This window comes from Macrobrachium nipponense, chromosome 19 (assembly GCF_015104395.2).
Source record: "Macrobrachium nipponense isolate FS-2020 chromosome 19, ASM1510439v2, whole genome shotgun sequence".
NCBI classification, from domain to species: Eukaryota; Metazoa; Arthropoda; class Malacostraca; order Decapoda; family Palaemonidae; genus Macrobrachium; species Macrobrachium nipponense.
The window spans coordinates 1,993,336-2,017,563 of record NC_061088.1 but is presented as its reverse complement, the minus strand read 5'-3'; the positions used below and the strand labels follow the sequence as shown (position 1 = coordinate 2,017,563).

General features: G+C 34.9%; 2 protein-coding genes across 3 annotated transcripts in view; one reads left to right on the top strand and one right to left on the bottom strand.

The window, feature by feature from the left end:
* The window catches only part of LOC135213568 (adenylate cyclase type 2-like), a gene marked incomplete in the record, with an annotated part of 801,033 nt that overhangs the window by 690,796 nt on the left and 86,009 nt on the right, over nucleotides 1–24,228 (top strand). The window contains 3 exon segments of the mRNA XM_064247559.1: nucleotides 2,890–3,027; nucleotides 3,752–3,810; nucleotides 21,405–21,425. Coding sequence (XP_064103629.1) covers nucleotides 2,890–3,027; nucleotides 3,752–3,810; nucleotides 21,405–21,425 — 218 coding nt within the window.
* Nucleotides 10,805–17,596, bottom strand: LOC135213575 (uncharacterized). 2 transcript variants are annotated; one of them, XM_064247570.1, is made up of 2 exons: nucleotides 17,442–17,596; nucleotides 10,805–15,317 (listed from the first exon to the last, which is right to left on the bottom strand). In XM_064247570.1, the coding sequence occupies exon 2, from the start codon at nucleotides 15,303–15,305 to the stop codon at nucleotides 14,628–14,630; it is 678 nt and encodes a 225-aa protein (XP_064103640.1). In that variant the 5' UTR covers nucleotides 15,306–15,317; nucleotides 17,442–17,596; the 3' UTR covers nucleotides 10,805–14,627. The 2 variants fall into 2 exon arrangements, with proteins under 2 accessions (XP_064103640.1, XP_064103649.1); XM_064247579.1 differs by lacking the exon at nucleotides 17,442–17,596 and adding an exon at nucleotides 17,298–17,428.

Below are 24,228 nucleotides of genomic sequence, written 5' to 3'. Positions count from 1 at the left end.
ATGAAATACTACAACAATTTGGACCATTCAATACCTAAATTAAGAATAAAAATCCAAACCTGTAAATAAAGTGTATATTAGTGTACAAGAAATATTATTACTGTAACGTAAAATGTCGAAGCTTACCTTTCGAGTGAGGCTATCTCCGAAAGTGGCGGCAGAGGAGGAGGAGGAGGACAAACGTCAGATACGTACACTTAACTTTACGAAACACGTAAAAAATGTCAAAAAACAAACTAAACTTTACAAAACACATTAACAAAACTGTAACACTTAACTTTACAGAAAACTTAAAAATAAAATTTATTTTGTCTTTTTTTGATTTTTACATTTCGTTTTACTTTTTTATAGTTTACGTAATTTCAATTTCTTCACCACCGAATGGATGCCAGTCCGTTTACGGAATTTTTCGAACCACCCATGAGAAGCCTTGAACTCTGGGGTTGCCGTTGATGTCCCCTCTCCGCCGTTGTCTTTGGCTTGGGCAATCAAATCGCCGAAAATAGCGCTGGCCTTCGGGCAGATTGCCGTCTCGGTGATCATATCGCCATCGATTTCTTTGTCCTCGATCCATACAAGAAGCAGCCTTTCCATTTCAGTTTATGCACATGGCTCCTCTTGTTGGACAAAATAGTGACGCCCTTGGAAGGTGTAGCTGCTTTGATGGCTTCCTTCTGCTTAAGGATGGTGCCTATCGTCGACGGATTTCGGCCGTATTCCTTAGCGATCACACTCAACCGCAAGCCAGCTTCATACTTTTTTATTATCTCCATTTTTGTCTCCATAGAAAGCATTCCCTTCTTTCTGTGAACTTCAGCAACTTTCTTGGGACCCATGACTCTATGTACTGTACGTAATTAAGTTACGTACTGCAACGAAATCACTAACGAATTTACGTTACTAATCGAAATCGTTGGAGCGAACGAATGCCGATTGCGTACGGTAAAGTTTCGGGTGCGAAGTGGCCGAGGTAAAGCACGCCAACACGTAGTACGTATGTATAGAAGATGCATGATGGGAGGGATGCTGTCCAATTAGAGAGAAGGATTCATGGCTTGGCTAGCATCAGGAACCAATGGGAGAGCAGGAGGATGGTGGCGAGTCTACTATAACTAAGATGGCGGCGTGTGGCACGAGTTTCAAATTGTTATGGGGCGAATCTCGGACTTTCAGAAACCTTTCGTATCTTGAAAACTTTTCGTATGTAGAGCAGTAAAATTTTTCGTCTTTGCTTTCGTAACTTGGATTTTTCGTAAGTTGAGCCTTTCGTATCTCGAGGTACTACTGTATATATATATATTATATATATATAATATATATATATATATATATATATATATATATAGTATATATATCATATATATATTTATATATATATAGATGTATATATATATATAATAATATATATTATATATATATATATATATGTGTGTGTGTGTGTGTGTGTGTGTGTGTGTGTGTGTGTGTGTGTGTGTAAAACTGTGGATCTTCTAAACATTTTCTGTTATTATAATCTGACCAACTTATTCTACTGACCCAATTTCATTAATTCCTCCTTCATGCATTTATTCCTTAGAGTTTCTACCATTCGATGATCTTCCCATGTACCCTAATATCTTAGAACCTTTATTATTTACCTCTAATCCGTCAAAGAGGAAAGCCTCTATTGTAGAAACGTTGACGTTGATGATGGTAATTTTTGTTATTCGTCGTTTATTGGTTTTTATTTGTTTATGTATTGTGTCTCATATATTTTCCAGACGATATTCTTGTACTTTTATTTTTTTATACCATTTACTTTAATATAATTTTTTAAACTTTATGTTACTTTTACTTTTATTTTTTGTACTATTTATATTTTACTTTTTATTTCTTATACTGTTTACTTCACTTTTATTTCTTATATACTATTTACTTTTAATTTTATACTATTTACTTTACTTGTATTTTTATACTATTTACTTTAATTTTGTCTTACTCTACATTTATATTTTATAATTTTTCCTACTTTTGTTTTGCATTACTTTTATTTTTATACTATTTGTTTTACTTTCTTAATACAAAATTCTTTGGAATTTTCCTCTCTGTACATCCCAATTATTTTTTAAGTTTATATAATGTTTCCTCTCTCACTTATTACAAAATCCTTGAGAATTTATTACAAAATCTTTGAGAATTTTCCTCTGCACCTTCCAATATTTTTCAGTTCACATAATGTTTCCTCTCTCACTTATTACAAAATCCTTTGGAATTTACCATTGTAAATTGCAGTATTTTATACTTTACATAATGTTTCCTTTCTTACTAATTACGAAATTCTTTGGAATTTACCATATCATATTTCAATGTTTTTTTTTCTTCAGTTTATATAATGCTTCCTCTGTCATGATCTGTATTAACCTTCTCCTCTCCTGCAAAATCCTTTAGAATTTTCCATTTCAGATTTCAAGATTTATTTTTCATTTTATGAAATTTTTTCTCTTTCTCGTGACCTAATATTAACCACCTCGTTCTTTCCTGCAAAATCCTTAGGAATTTCCCACATAATATTTCAATATATGTTTTTCATTTTATGTAATGTTTTCCCTTTCTCGTGACCTAATAACAACCTTCTCTCTTGCAAAATCCTTAGGCATATTATATTTTATACCTCCATATATATATATATATATATATATATATATATATGATATATATATATATATATATATAATATTTATTTTTTTATTTATTTATTTATTTCGTATAGTGCTTCATCTTTCATGCCCCTCAAAATCCTTGGGAATTTTCCACATCATATTTCAATATTTATTTTTCATTTTATGTAATTTTTTTTTCCCCATTCTCGTGACCTGATATTAACCTCTTCCTCCTCCTCCTCTCCTGCAGCAGGACGAGAACGAGCAGGGCGGAGGGGAGAAGAAGCGACGAATTCGTCCCGGCCTCAATAAATACAGCGACCACTGGGGTGCGAATCGACCCTTCGCTGTTCTCAAGGAAAACATGGCGCAGAACATTAGAGTTGCCGTAAGTGCCCACTTGTAGTAACTTTGGACATACTATGTTGTTTCTCTGATACTTGGCTGCTGTTTCAACCATTGCTGTGGTTGCTACTGTTGCCATACCTCCTTCTACTACTACTACTACTACTACTACTACTAATGATAATAATAATACTAATTGGGAAAAACTCTCTATCGCGAGAGAATATAGTATATATATTGTTCTAAGAGGTCCACAATAATAAAGAATGTTGCGAGATCGTGCATAACTTAAAAACCCTTTACAAAGCTTTCGAACCCTTTCCTGGGTTCATCTTCAGTCCAAAAGATGAACCCAAGGAAGGGTTCGAAAGCTTTGTAAAGGGTTTTTAAATTATACACGAACTCGCAACATTCTTTATTATTGTGGACCTCTTAGAGCAATAATACTAATAATAATATACTTACACCTTACAGTTTGATATCCTATATACAGGTACTGAGAAATAAGGCTTTTATCTGAAAATGTTCCTTCTTTTGTTGTGATAGCCACTACCGTAGTAAAAATACTACCATTACTGCTACTACTTATAATTCCACTACTACTACCACCACGAAAATAGCAATAATAATAAACACACAGTCTTCAAATTAATGCCTACATCTGCCAAATGGGAATAAGGCCTTCAGTTGCTTTACTATACTACCACTTACTCGACTAATTCACTCACTTCTTAACAGCAATGTTTACGTGTAACTTTCTTTCACAGAGCGCTGCCACGATCGAGTCCAGCCTCCTACCCTCCAGACCAATGCTCTTCGACTGCAGGTAAGTCACGTAAGCTTTTATTTATTTATTTATTTATTTTTAAACTGCTGAGCTCAGCGCCATAGTGACAAGTTATGGCCCAGGTAAACGCTTATCGATTGTTCCTGTGCTAGCATTTCGACCCTCGCTCCTCTCGCCATTGCTAAGTCCCTCAGTGATGTCCTGGTTGTTCCATAGCTTTGTACCTGAACATCTTCTTTCGTCGTGGTGTGTATAATCGTCTCTGCTTCTGTATTAATTTCGTTCAAGAAGAAAAATCAAGATTCTTTTCTCAGGTTTCGTTTTGACGGAAGGCAGATTGTTTCTTAGAATCTTGTAATAGCCTCTGCGTTTGTTTTGATTTGGTAAAAGAGAAAAATCAAGAATCTTCTCTGTTTTGGTTTGGTGTAAAAAACAGAATCTTCTTTGTCTCTGCTTTTGGTTGGGATTGTTGCACCGAAACAAATCGCAGGTTCGATCTTGAATTGGTACAAGGAAAAACTACTGACCCTCTCTTGTTCCAGGTATTATATATATATATATATATATATATATATATATATATATATATATATATATATATATATATATATATATATATATATATATATATATATATATATATATATATATATATATAAGATAAAAGCAGGCTTTCTCTTGTTTCTCCTCTCGATTCGGTTTGATTTTTTACAGTAAAACAACCGGCTTATTTCCCTGCCTTTGAATCAGTTGTGGCTCTCTCTTTTCTCTGTTCTTGTTATAAGGTGACGCAAGAAAAACAATGGCTCTCTTGTGGCTGTTTTTGTTTTGGTATGGTGTAAGGCAAAGTAGTTATATTGTCTTTTTGGACGTTAAGTCATCTCATATATATATATATATATATATATGATATATATATATATATATATATATACATATATACATACTTTTTTTACAAAGTAGTAGTACACCCTTCATGCTGATATATATATATATATAAATATATATATATATAGATATATATATCTATATATATATATAATATTATCATATATATTATATATATCTTATAATCAGCATGAAGAGTGTACTATGTGAAAAAGTGTAGAAATATACGCACAGCATACCTAAGTACATATTCACGGAGATACAAGTGTTACTATTTTTCCCAATAATGATTAGGTATATACACGAAAACACACGAAACCTCCCTTAATTAAAAGCATCTTATACCGAAGTTTCACAAACGTGACTTCATTTTAAGGTATATACCTCGATCTCAGAACGGAAAGCTGACACGGTCCTCCCCTTAGTGCAACTTGCATTTGATTTTTCCCTTTGACAGACCTTCCCCTTCGTCTCGGTCGAACAAGGACGGAAGATAGATATTGCAAGGGTTAGAAGGACTATCCCCGGTATTCTGAAAGGCAGTGTTATACTTGTATTAACTTCCGTCTCAGTTTGTTTGTTATAGCCTTATGTATTTTTTCTTTTTTTAATAACTGGATCGCTTCTGCTCTCTGAATTTCCTGTTACCTTCTTTTATTCCCTTCAAATGAACACCAAATTCTTTGGAAAACTTTAATTTCGAGTCAGTGGCCCTAGTGGGCTTGTGCTGTATGAGTAGCGTTCGTCTTTTGAATAATAATAATAATAATAATAATAATAATAATAATAATGGAGAAACAAATCCAAAGTTATGTATGGTTACATAAATTTTAAAAAAGGAGGGGGAGACGAATGGCTTCCTGAAAGCTGTCCGCAGAGATTTATTTTCAAATTTATGTACCCATACATAACAGACTCATGCTGCTATAATTATTTTTTTAATAATAATAATAATAATAATAATAATATAATAATAATAATAATAATAATAATAATAATAATAAGAGAAGAAGGACACGATCAGGAAAGAATATATGCAGAGACTCAAGGCGATACTCAAGTCAAAACTCAACGCCGGAAATATGATAAAAGCCATAAACACATGGGCAGTGCCAGTAATCAGATACAGCGCAGGAATAGTGGAATGGACGAAGGCAGAACTCCGCAGCATAGATCAGAAAACCAGGAAACATATGACAATACACAAAGCACTACACCCAAGAGCAAATACGGACAGACTATACATAACACGAAAGGAAGGAGGGAGAGGACTACTAAGTATAGAGGACTGCGTCAACATCGAAAACAGAGCACTGGGGCAATATCTGAAAACCAGTGAAGACGAGTGGCTAAAGAGTGCATGGGAAGAAGGACTAATAAAAGCAGACGAAGACCCAGAAATATACAGAGACAGGAGAAAGACAGAAAGAACAGAGGACTGGCACAACAAACCAATGCACGGACAATACATGAGACAGACTAAAGAACTAGCCAGCGATGACAATTGGCAATGGCTACAGAGGGGAGAGCTAAAGAAGGAAACTGAAGGAATGATAACAGCGGCACAAGATCAGGCCCTAAGAACCAGATATGTTCAAAGTACGATAGACGGAAATAACATCTCTCCCATATGTAGGAAGTGCAATACGAAAAGTGAAACCATAAACCACATAGCAAGCGAATGCCCGGCACTTGCACAGAACCAGTACAAAAAGAGGCATGATTCAGTATCAAAAGCCCTCCACTGGAGCCTGTGCAAGAAACATCAGCTACCTTGCAGTAATAAGTGGTACGAGCACCAACCTGAAGGAGTGATAGAAAACGATCAGGCAAAGATCCTCTGGGACTATGGTATCAGAACGGATAGGGTGATACGTGCAAACAGACCAGACGTGACGTTGATTGACAAGGTCAAGAAGAAAGTATCACTCATTGATGTCGCAATACCATGGGACACCAGAGTTGAAGAGAAAGAGAGGGAAAAATTGGATAAGTATCAAGATCTGTAAATAGAAATAAGAAGGATATGGGATATGCCAGTGGAAATCGTACCCATAATCATAGGAGCACTAGGCACGATCCCAAGATCCCTGAAAAGGAATCTAGAAAAACTAGAGGCTGAAGTAGCTCCAGGGCTCATGCAGAAGAGTGTGATCCTAGAAACGGCACACATAGTAAGAAGAGTGATGGACTCCTAAGGAGGCAGGATGCAACCCGGAACCCCACACTATAAATACCACCCAGTCGAATTGGAGGACTGTGATAGAGCAAAAAAAAAAAAAAAAAAAAAATAATAATAATAATAATAAAATGAATTTAAGCAAAAAAATACATAAATTTAAGAAAAGGAGAATCGAACAGACTCTTGCTGCTGTGAGAGTATTTTGAAATTAATAATAAGAAGACATGGAGTTAATTTATACAAAAAAACTAATGTTACCCTTAAAGCGCTCCAGAGATTCGTAAATAACGTCTCGCTCCGGACCGTTGCAAAGAAAACGGACTGACACCTGATGCTTTCTGCCACTACAAGGCAGTTAACTCCGCGTCACAGCGCTTGGTAATTGAAATGTAATGGGAAATTATCATTTTGCGAGCGCGGACGAAAACGGCGGTCACTTCGCGGACCTAGAGGGGATGTTAAAAAAGAAAAAGGAGACATCCGAAGCATCGATCCTCCTTCCTTCTCCTCCAACTCCTCCTCAGGTGTCAAGCGTGAGCGAAAGCTCATTAGGAATGGTGGAGTCTGCAGAGGGTGTGCCAGGGAGAGTCGAAAACGGAGCTTGCAAATTTGCTTTCGTTGCTACAGAATTTAAAGACTGTCCGTTTGCCGACTCGTTCATTTGTTATTATGTTTTAAGTGCTTTTCGTTTAATTGATATTTATGATTATGCGCAGTAATTAGCGTTCTGGCTTTATTTTATTTTTTTTCAGCGTAAGGGGATGATTATTAGGTACGATTCCTCTTCTTTTCTTCTTCTTTCGATTGTTGGTCGTGAAGAGAGCATTTGTTCAAATATTGATGAGTCATACGGTAAAATAAATAGTCTCGGTCTGTAACTTTTTGCTGTTTTATTAGTATGATAGATTCGATATATTTGTTTAATGAATAGTCATAAAAAATAAATATATATATATATATATATATATATATATATATATATATATATATATATATATATATATATATATATATATCACAGTAGATGCACGTGACTTCATTACTCACATGTAATGACACAGTTAAAAGGAATATCATTGAATCTTGTTTCATCAAGTCAAATAATAGAAATGTTCTAAATTTAAGTCTTGGTTTATTTAAACTTGATACTTTTATAATGAAAAAAGTTGTAGATAAATATAAGCAACAAAATTAATATATTCAGTTTTTACATGTTTTGGACTGTAAAGATACTTTGTAATTTCGGTTAGGGTCAAATCTGTTTAGGTTTTGTGATCGTATGATATCCGATAATCCTGGATTATCTCTTTTAATTTTTACCCTTTTGACAATTAACCATCTGGTATTCTTGATCTTGTTTTGTACCTGAGACCTTTCTCTCCAATTGTATTTCATTCGCTCCTTGACAATGTCTTAGTAAAGACGAAAGCTCTTGGATTTCTGACTATCATTTTCCTGTGGTATTTGCATATATATATATATATATATATATATATATATATATATATATATATATATATGACTGCCTCGGTGAACGTAATACCCTCACGTATAAAAATTTTATTATTTTTTTTATGGCTAGTCATTAAATAAATCCATTATTATTTCAGGAACGAACAGGATACGTCAGATCTATCATACAATTGATAAAACAGCCTGAATTACTGAAACCCTTTTTTACTAAATGGTTCATATATATTACACACACACACACACACACACACACACACACACACACACACACACTCTCCCCCAATATTCATATGACAGTTCGTCAAAGATATTTTGCATGACTTAATGCTGTCAAATATTTTGCCACGAATACCCCATTAATAACGAATTAGCTGCACCTTTGAAATTCATTTGCATTCGAAAAAGGGATTATATATATATCCGCCCTGAACGTCATGTGTGTGTGTGTGTGTGTGTGTAAAACTCCCAGCAAAAGCGATTGAAGTAGTGCTTGCAGCTTTACAAATAATACTTCAATGATAGGGTCGGCAAGAATAAAGCGGTGACTGATACTAACTGCCCCCCCCACCCCCCCCACACAGCCCGCCCCCACCAAATAAAAATGAGTCATTGAAGTGACAGAATGACAGGTGTCAAGCAAAATGGTCCTCGATTATCTGGGCAAAGTCAATTCTCGGCCTTGCCCTCCGTGACGCGTCACTCTTTGATTTGCAAACTTCAAAAAATAAATAAATGAAAAGCAATGAACATTTTTTAATAAAGAAAAAAATTGGGGCCAATAAAGTTTTGAAGCAAATGGCAGTTGGCCCAGGTTGCAGCTGTGATCACAAAATCCAATTTTACGGTCATGGCTGCAGCAGCATCAGTCCAATTTATCCACTTTTGCGCGGGAAAAAGTTTCGCTGTTTAATTATGGTCAGGTGGTCTTATTCTCTCCTCGCCACTTTGTTGCGAGGAGGCGTTTAATACGTCCAGTGTTGTGTAATCTCTCTCTCTCTCTCTCTGCCTTCTTTATGTAGTTGATTCCGTCTAATTGATTAACTTTCGTGAGAACGTTTTGTAACCACAATTTTCGCTCCCCGCCCCCCCTCCAGTCTCTCTCTTCACTGAGAGAAAACTCAATAACATATTAAATTGTACATGCACAATCACATTTTTTCATCTATAGTAGAGGAATTCCTCGATTTTTGTCTTGCCTTTCGTGCACAGTGAGAGAGAGAGAGAGAGAGAGAGAGAGAGAGAGAGAGAGAGAGAGAGAGAGAGAGAGAGAGAGAGAGAGAGAGAGAGAGAGAGAGAGAATTTCATGCCATTGACCTTTGTCATGGATTGCGCAATTGGTGTTCGTCAAATTCTAGACCTTGATATTTCCTTTACCCGACTTAAAGGATCCACCATTTCATGTTTCCTGCTACTGAACAAAAAACTTTGCTTTTTCCAGAAGACTTATTTTAGCAAGGTTGGAATTTCCTGTGGGTTCCTAGCTCTTGGAAATCGAGGAACCAGGAAATACTGTGTATCGGAAATATTTCACCAACTTATATAAAATGAAATACAGTACCTAAAGGACTGATCGTTTGAAGGTGGAATTTATTTGGTCTGTCATTGAGTCTATGACCTTTTGAACATTGATGGTGCCTCTCAAGGTCTAAAGACCTTGGTTTCTGTGCATGTCGCCACTACTGTGGGTTTTCTTCTTCAGTGTGATACCTCTCGCCTTGCTTGAATATGGAACCCTTTGTCTATCATTATTTTTTTTTTCTTTTTAGTTTTCATGTGTAATACCCTTATGAGACAGCATCGGCAGTTACGACTGAAAACAGCTACATTGCCCTTTGAGACCCTTGGTTCCCACTAAAGGCCTGTCCACACTAGCGGGCACTTCCAGCTGTTTATATTTTCTCTGCTTCTGAAGCATCGTTCTGGCTCCATACTCGGTCCGGTCGATCAGTATAGTGGAAACTGGTTTTGAAAGCAGTGTTTGCTCGCCAATGTGGTCAGGGCCTCACCCTCATTATTCTGTCCACCCAATGGGTCCATGAAACACTCAAATTACTTGTTCAAAGTTGGGTATTTCATTTTGTTCCAGTACAGTAATCGTGTCTAGGTATAATGCTCGGTTGCAGTTTCTGGAATGTACTTGTTGAACACATCCCAAAAAACCATTTTATTCCAGGTCACTTCTTATGGAGCCCAACTCCAAAATACTGTAGAACTGATGACTAGGTAACGTGATCAGGCATCAAACTCTAATACCGTTGTGTCATGAAGGATAATTCATACCCAAAAACTTAAGATTATTCTGTCAAGTCCTGATTTTTTACTAAATATTATGACTATTCTGCATTTTACAATGCAGCATAGCATGAAATTGTTAAAGGAATTCGGAAACTGCTGTGGCATTGCATGTGTTAGCCTTATCTAGGGTTGTGTTCATTGCTGCTGTGAATCAGTATACATACTGCAATATATATTGGATAAAATAAATATGCCTTAAAAAACAATACCAAATTTATTTTTAAAAATACAGATAAAGTAACAATTTTATAAACCCCTCTAATACTCATTTGTGATGCTAAAGCATCGTAACTTTCATAGAATATCTTGGGACCCTAGTAGTAACTGCAAATGAATTACAAGGTTATACGTGGTACTTTAACCATAGTACATATATCACAGTTTCAACTTATTCACATATCTTAAAAATTGAGCAGGCATATTTCTTATGTAATCAGTTTCAAAAACACATGTATTTTAACAAGACATATTCCTATGTATTTTAACAAAACATATTCCTATCAAACTTGAGATTAAAGTTTTTTGTTAACTCAAAATTGAATTAGAACTCTTTTATGTTTTTAAGTTGTTTGTCAGGAGGTAAAAAAATTCTAGCTTTTACAAACACACACATAGTATTCACAACACATAGTATACACAAGACTTTACAATTATAACTAAAATATTACAAAAGCTTCTAGCATATCCTAGAAAATATTTAAATTCCATAATACACTTCCAAATTTTTATACATATATTTTTAATTGCTGAGAGCACCTTTTTTTCTGTCCTCATCCCTAATACCTTTGAAGTTAATATTCCTTTAAAATAATATACTTCTTTATGTACTAGGCAGTGAACATACATTCAGTTACAGTATACAGCTAATCCTCTTGCACATTTAACAGATGAAGGGAACTTAACTTTAAAAATATGCTATATTGTTATGTCACTGGAGTGAAAAATGTAATATTGCACTGAATTTCAAAACCTGCAGTAGTGCAATAAAATTACATACACAGAAGAACAGTTTAGACAATTGGGAGCATCTGAGACACTATCCCCTTCACTGAAATCTAGTCAACTAAATTTAATAGCTCTTTGTTTTCCAGCAGATATCCTTTAGTCATAAATAGACATGAATATCTGAAAAGGCAAAGCAGTAACATACAAGTATTTACTTATTTACATAAGTATTTACATTGGTATTTGTTTTCAACAAGTTTGATTAAAACAACGTAAATGTTCACTTTATAAGCCTCTCAAACACAGTTATTAAGATTCTACTTTATCTAACACCATGACCCTCTTTTTAAACTAAGTCATACATATATACATATACAGGACTTGCTGAATTAGTATGAACAAAGCATACAAAAAAGTGACTAACCACAAGTCCATTGTAGTGAATCAATTTTTAGTATGCATATACATACTAACCATGCACAAAGTATAAATTTGACAAACCAGATTGTGGTTCAAAAAGAAGAATGAAGCCTCATAAAGATGTTTGTCAAACTAAGGTTACAAAAGTGAAAAAACTCTTTGAGAAACCGTTATAAAAAGTAAAAAAATCAGAAAGGGCCACTACAGATGATTCATTCTTTTTTAAATACTTTCTAAATGGCAGTATCAAGGACTTTTAAGGCAGTTATGAAAAGATTTAACTCTTAAATATAAAAGCTAAACTGGATTGCAAACCATCCACTGAAGTAGTTTTTATAAAACACTAAATTTAACACATGGATAGAAATCAACTGCTGCCGCGTATTGTACACTCTTTTGCACAGACCAGCTTATCAAAATCTGTACCATCATTCAAGAATTTCCATATTCGAGATGATGCACAAAGATTTCAGCAGAAATTTCTTTTAAGTTTGGTAAAGTCAGTATAGACAAGCATTGAAGTAGATTAACAGAACACTTGCAAGCAACTTTTTCTATTAAACACATGGAAAGTACAATACTATTTGTAAACACATTTTAACTTAAAACTAAGAAACTAATTTCATTAGTGTGTTTCATTAAGTTATGAATTTTTAATTCACATCAAAACATCAAAATTATAAGTCTGAGAATGTATGTAGAGTGTAGTACTTCACGACTAAAAAACTTTTAAGCACTGCTTTTGCAAAAGTAAAGAAAGGAAGAATTGATCTCTCTTTCACATCATCATAAACACCTTACAGTAAGCAACACAAATGTTGCACAAACACAGTCAGATTGCATTAACATGAACCCAAATATCACCAAGGAGGAGTAAAACAGTTGTAACTCTTCATATAACAGTATATACTTCCAAAAAAAGCCATATCACAAGACAGAGAAGTCTTGAAGGTCAAGACGATAAGAGAGTAGTCCCCTCAAGTCCCACAATTTGCAGAAAAGGTGGCTTGGAAGAAAAAAAAAAAGAATGAAATCAGGGCAGCTCATAAGTACATACTGTATAAAAAAAAAATATTCTCAGCATAATTAAAAAATGTTAGTAAATATATAAAAACCGATACAAAAGAAATCTCTGTGCCACAAAAATGTCAAAGAAATGTTTCATCTTTTAATGTAATTTGAAAAAAAATAATGATATTAGTGAGTGACATTCCTAGACTCTCATGGTGCTCACCCTGTGTCATGATTGAACAATACAAACTATACAAAGGTACTGAGTAACAAAACAGGAATATCAGCTTGAGAGCAAATGCCAAAAACAAATTTGAACTTCATCTAACCTACTAAGTTTAAAACAATTTTTATTTGAGAAGTACTGTACAACTAAAAACTATTTTGCATTATGGCAAGAGGTTAAACATTTAAATTAGTAAGAGGGAAAATAATATTAAGCATTTAAAGTAGTAAGAGGAAAAATAACAATGTGAATTATCAACCTTCAAAAGGAGATAAATTTTACAATCAAAACTGAACTAGAAAAAGTAGAAATGGAAAAAACTTTCTGAGTCCACATACTTGAACATCCTTTGTGTTCACCACTGAGATAGGTACTGTAACCATATATTATGGCTATAAAAATTAGATAATGGATTTCAGTATCATGGGACCTTTTCCTTTTTTATTTTGGATCCTGACACACTTTTCCCATCATGTGTACTGTTCTTGGTTTTAATTTTGTATACATTATAAAGAGATTCTTATATTTTCATATTATGATAAAGGCCAATATTTGAATACCTTAATGAATTGTGGCTTTTTCTGTTAAGTCTATTCGAGATTCCTTTAATAATTCTTAACTACAGTACCAATACTACTTTGTTTACAAACCCAAACTGTAATGCAGCTATTTTTGTGACCTTTGTTTTATACCAAGCAAATCTTCAATAGAAACACTAATGAAAAAGAAATGTTAGGTATTTGTGATACTGTACTGCTCATATATAATTTTAACAATTGAAATTTTAACAAATAACAAACCAGTCATTAATATTCAAATCAATAAAACAATCTGACTGGGCTATGTATGTATGTGGGCTGTTATGTGGGAACTGGTCTAATCTGAAGATACTTCTCTGAAAATCTGATTAAGTACATTACAAAATACACTGAAACTTTGGAAATTCCATCCTTACTGTTTCAAAATTCTTAAGTAAATGAAGAAAAAACTATTTCACTTTCTGCACATCTCTTGCAAACACTGTAATGGGCATAGTGGGATTCCAGTACCTTAAGTGAAATTTCACGGTAATCAATAAACATAAACCAATTATTCAACATTTTGGATAACCATGCAATATAGTAGTATGTACCATGCAGGAGGAAATGTAAACTTGTGAAATTGTTAGTCTCAATTATCAAATACAGTACTGTTCATAAACCTGCAGTGTGACCAAAGAGTTGTTTGTGTTGTAATGACCCAACTTTAAATCAAGCACCCAACAACATATTGGATGCATGCTTTCTATTTAAGCAAGGCACATTTTTCATTAAACATCAATGATTCTGTGTATTAAGTGTTAAAATCATATGTGTAGTACCCTTCTACACAAATAAAGTATATTGTGTGTTGCAATCATAGAAAATGGCATGAACATTAATACACATTAAACCTGTTGTCACTACTCAGCATCCGAACAATTGCAATGGCTACATTAATTGTAATTATAAAAACGACCAGTGATATACAAGTCTTTCGCCTCCTAGCTGCATCTGGATTTTCCTCACTTTGCACTATAATCCTTTGTTCTATTGGAGAAGTCGATGATCCGGACTGAAACCCATCCAGAGGTGGACCTAGCAACTCAACAGTGTAGATCTGTGTAGGTTGAAATGCTTGATTCATTTGTTGACCTATTGGCTCAGGGAGCTCCCTGTTACTTGGAAAAGAGCTACAGTAATAACAAGGTAGACCAGAGTAGCCACACCCAGGTAAACAATTTGGTCCCCCAGGTGGAATGTGCTCTTGTCGAGTTAACGACTTCTCAGACCGTGAACAAGCTTGGCGGTGGCATTCACAAGAGCAATCTGTATTTGCATCTATGGCGTCCTGTGTTTCCTCATTTACTACATTCCTGTCTGTAACTTTCTTCCCACAATGAGCACATACCTCAATACATGGATATAAGGGTGGTAATGGTAGGCTGCTCAGACTGCCACTAATTCTGTTGGCACCACTACGCTGTCCTCCATTTATAGTGGCATCTTCATCGGGGTCTTCTCCTGGGTCTTCAACTGAAGGTAATGAGGCACTTCGTCTTCTGGAGTTTTCCATGTTGACAAATTCCTAATGGAAAATAACTTTTGTTAAAATGTTAGAAGGATGACTCTATCAGCAGTTTTAAAGTATAATATGCCTGCTTCATTTCATAGCTTATGAGGGAAAGTAGCTCAACACTGTACTAATTCTGATTTGGAATGTGTAGATTTTTTGTGACAAATCACTTCTCATCAATAAAAGTACAAAAACAACAGTTCTATCTGTAAATGTTAACAAACACAAAGTTCTCAGAACCTAAAAGGGACCCGTGTAACCCAAAAGACGTTATACCTACTACACTTATGTATATCTTGTACATTACAGTATACTAAAGTGATTATTTATTTAATAAAAAAATATTAAAAATACAGTACTGTAATTTATCACAGGCATCTATGCATTGCTTTCAAGTACTCACAGTATCTAAATTGAGAAGAATTAAATTTGTCCATCATAGCTTATATCATTGTTATTTCAAATTTGTAATGGATTTCCAACACAGAGATGTAAAACAAAATAAAATTAAACTTAGACTGGTGGCCACCCTCTTTATGTGGTTTAATTCCTCAAGTATCCTACAGGATTCACTTTAAACCCTAGTTCAAGCATTTTGACAGTTTCTGGGGTCTGAAGGTAGGATCATTGTCATTAACAAGGTATGTGCAATGAAATTTTTTTTTTTTTTTTTAAATTCACTGGAATACTTCCAGGGAACTACAAAAACCACTGCTGAGGGTAGAGCCCTGTTTACAAGGGTTGTAACCAGGGAGGCAAGGTATTCATTTATTTAATGTAGTCGTAACTGTTTTCTACATATTCCAGTCACATTAGAGAGGCTTTACCTAAGGATACATCACTTCTTACAGAATAGATACCCGTAGCAACAAACAAAAGTACCTTATTTAGCTTCAAGCACAGACTGATCAAGCTGCTCTCCCTTGAAATAGGGCAACAATAGGATTTAGGAGTTAACTTACCTTTAGCCACCAACAGAGACATTTAAAACTTAAAGTGTTGTAAGTGCTTTCAAGGGAAATGGATTGATGTCATTTAGCTATGTGTCCCAGATTTACAGGATTTCCATCTATTGACAAACAAACATGGTAAACTTGATTGAGGAGGAGGTCTTTAACTTATATATATATATATATATATATATATATATATATATATATATATATATATATATATATATAATTAAGCTTCCTTCCCCTGAAAAATCCACGCCCCTTCTCCTTACACATAATCTGATGCAACATATTTTGAAACTGGAAACTTTACAAACATAAGCTGGGGCTGGGTTTAAACATATAATTATATCAAGATACTTAGTTATTCAGTCATTTTCTGTGACGGTCGGCAGGAACTAAGATGAATTGTTCCGTGGGGGACAGTAATCAGGACGAGTAAAACAAATCACCATTGCAAAGCACACAATGACAAATTGGGCAAGTTAACTTCTAGGTAGGTTTTGTGGTTTGGCTGTACCATTTCTGTTGATAAACAGAAAGAGGGAACTTGTCAAATAACTGTTCTAAGACCAAACTGGGGATTTGGTTGATATTTTAACTAACTTGGAAATTAGTTGTAATAAAATTAGGCAGCCTTTTTCAACGTAACACTGGCCAAGACACTGCGAGCTTTCATTGTAAGGCCGACAGTTCCTAAACGCTCACCAGCCAACAATTTTGGGGATAATACCAATAAAAAAAGTAAAACAAACAAACAAGCAAAACGCCTCTCTCAGGCTCCACAACTTCAGGCGCTAAAGCTTTTCCTACTACCGATTCCAAAGCACTTTACCATTGCCACCTGTGCAGTTGCAATTTAAGTATTAACTGTCAGGCCGCACCTGGTATTTCACACAGTAATGACATCGGAAATGCCACGCTTGGTTGGAAAGAGGCAAAAACACGGGATAAAAACCTTCTATGAAAGAATGGGAAGGACGGGCATTCCCCGAGAAAAATCCTTCGGGCCAAAATTAAAAAGGCAGTTTAGACCTGCCTTTTGGGAACAGTAGAACACGCAGGTAGGTAAACAGGTTCCACAAACTTTTTTTTCAGCAAATAAACACCGCACATTGCACACGGTATACCAAACTCTGGGGTAAAACAACCCGTAGAAGTACGCGTTGACACAAATACGTACCAATCTAAAATTAGTCTTTGTTGTTACACCAAAGTATCTCGACACAACTTGTACACTGTCAGCGCTCCGCTGCACACCTGGGCGGTACCTAGAGGAGACAACAAGGAGCTAACGTAACCTGGGTGGTGTTCATGAGCAACCATCTAAAGGTATAAACAGTCCTTGTGTGTATGCTGTCTTAGCGAGTCCTCTTATCAATTGCCATTCAAATACATTTATATCCCGATATTTTGTTGTTGTCTAAATTGCATTACTACCATGGAAATGATGAAGTATGTCTTACATAAAGGAAAATTGCGATGTTTCCCTTACTGAACGCGCACTATGTAGGACCAGAAATAGCAGTTTTGGCTTGATATCGTGCACTTTTTTGTGTGAATTTGGTTTTAAAAAATTGTGTTTTATGTCCGTTTTTTCATTAAATCTAGTAACTCATAGTACCTTAAACCATATAGAAACGCCTGAAAATTGAATATTCCGAACTTGCAACTGAGGCTTGGTATTTTTTTATGTATATATACGTTTGTTTGTGTTACGGTGAATGGAGCTGCCAGACGTAAGCTCTTCGGCATATTTCTTAACTCTACTTTCTTCAAAGGTTTTTAGCGAGTGTGTTATTATCAGTGAATTATTAACACTTTTTAATTTTGAATTATTCTTTTGTTATGTTATTAGATATAAGATAAATCCTTGTATGATGGAGAAAAACAAGTAAAATGAGTCGAAGTTATCATTCTGATGCAACTGCTCCCCCAGGCATCTTGGTACAGAAAATGAGATGGGCTAGAAAACGGATATTGCATATGGCAAACTAAACGAATTCGCTTTGTAACTTTCTATGATGTATTTATGCCATGACAATGGCAATTTCCCTTTGACACCAGTGAAATACTATTAATCGAACATTAAATATAACGCAATTATGCAGTGCAAAGTACACGTTATTCTGCAATTTGAATCCGTATTTGAATATAAACGTCATAAATTTTGAAAATAAGATACTTTGTTATTCGTCTTAACATATAGGTACTTGGAAAAATGACAAATGATGAAATGTGCATTATGTAATGTGTGTGTGTGTGTGTGTGTGTGTGTGTGTGAGAGAGAGAGAGTGAGTGTAAGGGATATAACAGGCGCTTCAAACTTGGCTTGGTAGTAGAAGAACGTATAGCAGCGATAATTTTAATAGTACTATTATTATATGTATATGTATTATACATATGTATTAGAACGTATTTATTTCAAGAAAATAGTATTGATGCTGTTCAAATCTTGATTCGTACTCTCAAGTATTGGATCTTCATTTAGTCCCTTGTTCAGAAAACGTCAGTAAGATTCTCTTGCAGCACCCAACTAAATATTTATTGAAAATTCATTTGAAGTGACCCTATCCAAGCTCACTTTGCCTGTAGTTCATTCAAGGATAATTTCAACTAGCTTAAACTATTCTATCTCCTCAAAACTAGGCAGACACAGTTACAGCTAGATTTCTGTGAACATTCTCTGTTGCCTTATTCATTGCTATTTCTGGCCCATGTAAAGTAAACTTACAGTTGCCATTTTTCCTCGCCCACCAAGTTGGTTTGGGGAAGGGGGTCGGGCGTCGTAGGGATTACTTACTTTATGCTCATTAGCACTCCTCCGGTCCCCAACCCCTTCCATTCCTTTAACTGCACCCCATTCAAATTCTCTTTCTTCCATCTTACTTTCTACCCTCTCCTAACGATTGTTCCATAGTGCAACTGGTTTGAGATTTTCCTCCTGTTACACCTTTCAAACCTTTTTTTCTGTTTCCCTTTCAGCGCTAAGTGACCTCAAAGGTCCCAGCGCTTGTGCTCTGGCATAAATTTTATGTCCATCTCCAACTTTTCCTCGCGTCACACTCAATCTTTGCCACAATTCCCGAATTAACAAATTTGTACTTTTCACTTGTACTACAAGAGCTATACCCTTTCTAAACCATATCTTCCATCTACCTCCGACGTAATCACTCTTTGACCTCCCGATCTCTACCCATTCACCTTTGTCTCATTAAGTGCCAAAGCATCTAGCTTTCTCTTCCTGAATAATTCAGCTACCAACTGTGTTTACCTCTCCTCTGCACTAGGCCTACTCGCATTGAAAACACCCAAGACTAAGTCATGTATTCTCTGTATGTATGTAATGTGTATATATGTATACAATCACATACACACTATTTTATATATATATATATATATATATATATATATATATATACATACGGTTGTATGCGTGTATTATATATATTATGTGTGTATCATTGTGTTTTTCCAGAAAAATAAAGACCGAATGCCACAATTACTATCTTCCTAAAGGCTGAATAACGAATGAAACACAAGGCGCTTGAACCGCCTACGCAGAAACCCCACAAATTCATGCGGCCCCTTGCTTGAACTCGTGCGTTTCCTGGATATTAAAGTTCTGTGATTCTAACCAGTCTCCTACTCATCAACCGGGCGTGTTGATTATTTCCTTTCTCCAAAGACTAATGAATTATGTGCTATTTTTATCGGCTCTTCCTACATTCTCTCAAAATACCTTTGTACCGTGTCTTCGTTATATATAGGTAGTATATACTTTACATGCTCTTATTATCCAAATTCGCTACAAAAGGAAAATATATTCTATCCTTAAAGAATAAAGACCTTCAAAATGTGCAAGTAAACATGTTAGCCATAAGGAAATTTGACTTGTTGATTTTCTCCATGGTGGTGTTGGTAAATTTATAACAGCTATGCTATCTGGGTTCTGCTAATTTTAAATGGCTTTGTAGGCTGTCAGACAGCTGATCATCAGCTGGACAGCCAAGGGTCATGCATAGTGCAGCTCTATAAAGGCTTGTTATTTTATTTCAATAGATGTGCTGGTTGTCTGATTGGGTTAAAGAATGATATCCCACATCTTGGCTAATTTTATGCCAGTCACAAAGATCCACTTTATAAACTCTGGCTCGTTTTCTGCCGTGCAGGAGTTTGATGCTAGGCAGTCTTTCTGTTAGGTTTGCAAGTTTCTCTCACATGGATTTGAAAGAAAAAAATATAAGTATCTGAAGGCTACTGGTGAATGTGTGAAAGCTGCTCTTCAGAGGCTTAGTTAATTCTAGGATTCTAAAATTTCTCATTTGCTTCACAACAGAGCTTCAGTATACGTACATCATTGTCTACATTTTGAATACAGCTTTAGTCTCATCTTACTGTAAGGTTTGGGTGCACGAGTTTTCCTTCTTGTCTTTAGATATTTGTATTTAGCTATCGTCTATAATATTTTGGTCTTTGCTGCTTCTACCTTCCGCAGAAATATATATACCATGCTTACCTTGCATATTGTATTTAATTAAGCCTTCACGACTGGTGGCTTCAGGGAAATAACCTCGCTCTCCTCCCATTTCTTGAAGATATGAGATGTTTTGTGTGGTGCTAGGCTAATTGTATTTATGCTGTTGGTAATGGAGTTGTGTCTCACTGATTATGTATATATATATACATTTGTAGGTATTCTCTTTGCATTTTTGTACAGCTAAATTTCCGTATATCATATGTAAATTTTTCATCTGTTCTCAATATCATTTGTGCCCTTACGATAATTACCCATAAACCATAGCCTGTTCAGTGAACTTTCAGGTCATAAAGGAAAATCTGACGTAGTGTGTGCACTAGAGGGATGCTTTACACACTGCAAAAATGAAAGAATTTGATTCAATTGCATTTTACTCAATGCTACATACTCATCAGTCCTCCCCTGACAACTCTGTTTTGTTTCAGACCATTGTTTTGGAAGCATTTTGTACAACATCCCTCTGAAAGATTTGTGTTATACCGGCATCCTACTATGACCCAGAATCGAAGTCTGCATTTATTTACTTTTTTTTCTTTCTTTAAAGACTCTCCTGCCTTTGATGTTCATCTGTTCTAATGCGTTCTGTTTCTTCCCTCTCCCTTGTAGTGCTGCCACAGATGGTGATTCGTAAGTACAGGAATGTCTCTGCAGCATTCGGTTTAATGATGCGAATCCCTTATTTAACTTTATTATTATTATTATTGCCTATAATGTCATACTACATCAGAGCTTATTTATAAGACTTGTAAAAGCTGATGCTGAAATGAACAGCACCAAGGATATTCTAACTTGTCTCTTCCTCGAGGGATTTGTAAAGTTCATTAAATCAAATGATGAAGGAATTCGATATTCACTACAATCTTTTAGTGTGGGCTTTTTACGCTTAATGCTATAGAATGGTCTACTTACTACCGTTTACAACTTCTCGTTTGATAATTTTTTGTTTAATCCCCATGCTCTTGTGATATTTTGATTATATTGTAGAACTATATGTACAGGGTGTCCAAAACAAGTTAGACTACGGAATTTTAACCCTTTTTTCCTATTTCTCGCCGCTCCAGACTTTTGGGACACCCTGTATAAAGTGTGACCGATGTTAAGACATTTTTTCTGGATGCATGTTGTCGCTGTCATGAAAGCAAATTATATGTTTTTTGGGTTTTGTTTAATAGTTAGTTTATATTACTTTTTGTAACGTCATTTTAAGTCGAGGTGTGCTAGGATAATTTCCTGTTGGCTGTTATTCATAGATAGAAGTAAAGGGAAATTGTATATCTGTATAGCATAAAAGGAACACAAATTAGCGAAAACACATAGCAGAACTTAATCTCTAAGCTTTTATATAGGGTGGTCACGCAAAAACTAGGTTTTACAAAAGTAGAAGATTTTCCACAATAGAAGGACTTTGCCCGTTACTGGAAACTTAAAGATTAAAGTTAATCATTAAAATAATTAGCTTAAATTATTAAGATAACCATTTTTATTGCTCTTTTTTTTTAGAAACTCTACCAGGAGAGGCCTATCAATTTAATCTTTTCATTATAAAGTGTTTTTTTTTTTTTACAATATTTCTGTAAAGAATTATTACGTGATACAGTTATTATATGTACAGTACAGTATTACACTAGTGCTATTTTAATATCAGGAATAAATATTGTTGAGGTTACTTATTTTGGCTTCTTTTGTGGCACATATTACTGATTGCATCAGAATCGTACGTAAGGTCGAGTGCAAGCATATGAGTCTTTATAATTCACTGGGAAAAACTCCATATTAAGGATAAACCAGCTCTGTGCTGATCAAATGCAGCGAAGGAAAGACCAGCTGTTTACCAAACATTGTATTGCTTGGCGTATGCATAAAGTGATAAAAGCACATACACCCACTTAGTAATTTTTATATTCATAATTTTTATATTTAAAAAAGCTCATTTTTGTGACATTCATCAACGAGTTGGATCGGGTAGATACATAGATACCCACCATGTCTACTGCTTTTATCGCTTTTGCTATGGTAGCCTTGTCAGATTCATCAAGTGTACACACACACACAGATATATATATATATATATATATATATATATATATATATATATATATATATATATATATATATATATATATAAACTTATCTGTATGTATTACTGAATCTCTTAAGTGCTTGCACAATATAAAAACACAGAAAGCAAAGCCAGTATATGGCCGTTGGCTTGACAGTCATTCCAATCCTACACTCAAGTGCCTAGAAAGTTGTGTAGAAGACCGTAGATGCCTTGTGTAAAAATTGCTATCCTCAAAACATTGTCCAAATTTAAATTTTACTCGATTAATTGCTATTGATTGAAGATACGCCTATTAACACAGGCATTCCTATAATTTGGTTCGTTTTCTGTGGATAGACGGTGGCACGAGTCCTGTAGAAGGACAGACTTTAATGTTTTGTCATTCATTACAGAAATTAAGCAAAAAATTCTCCTATGGGAAGTGTAATTGTATATAAAAGATTTTATTTAGCTTTATTTTAGACGGCAATTCCATATTCTGTAAAAATAAAACATATGTCTTCATACTTGTTCTTCAAAATGGATCAATAGTAATTTGACAGAAACAATTACCTACCCAAGTGTCGTATGGTATAGCTGTAGTGTTTTTATCCAAACACAAGCTTGGTTAGCATTTAATCCCTAATTAGTTCTGTAGCTCTGCACCTAGGTCACTCTCCTAATTAGTGTGATATCAAGCTCTATTAAATTTCCTTTATTAGGAAGAAAAACGTGTCTTTCAAATTGAGACCAGGTACAAAGGGTAGAGTTCATGCAATGTCTCGGTTTAATTCACTTACTCGGTTATTTAATTTTCTTTTACTTCGCCTTTACAAATTTCATTCCTTGCATTTGGTTATTATTTTATTGGCGCTTTTGTTACAGGCCTTCTGGTCTCAATAGAACCAGCTATCGCTTAGAGCCAGTCTGCTAAGGTTTGTTGAAAGTAACAGTGAAGCTTAGGCCTAGTAGCTATTTTACAAGCAAGCGCAATTCTTCTATCCGAGCTTGGGGGGACCAGCATGAACAGCCAATTTTTTTCCTACTTGGCTTTTCTTTATTATTACGAAGCAATCCATACATTTTCTCATAAACAAATTCCTTTAGAGTTGGGTGAAAATAATCTAAGTAATTTTTAATTTAGGCGGGTTTTAAACGAGGTAATTATGATATTCCTGTAGTATGTGAACATAATAATTGATTTTATTACTAACTTATAGCTATGATCTCGATTTTTATAAATATTGGGACAACGACTTTCTTAGTATAGCTATATTCTACATTTTCAAGTTCACACTGAATATAATAGAAAGTGACAGACCTTTATATACAAAACCAGAAAGGGGGTAGGATTACAGTTCATATATATATATATATATATATATGTAT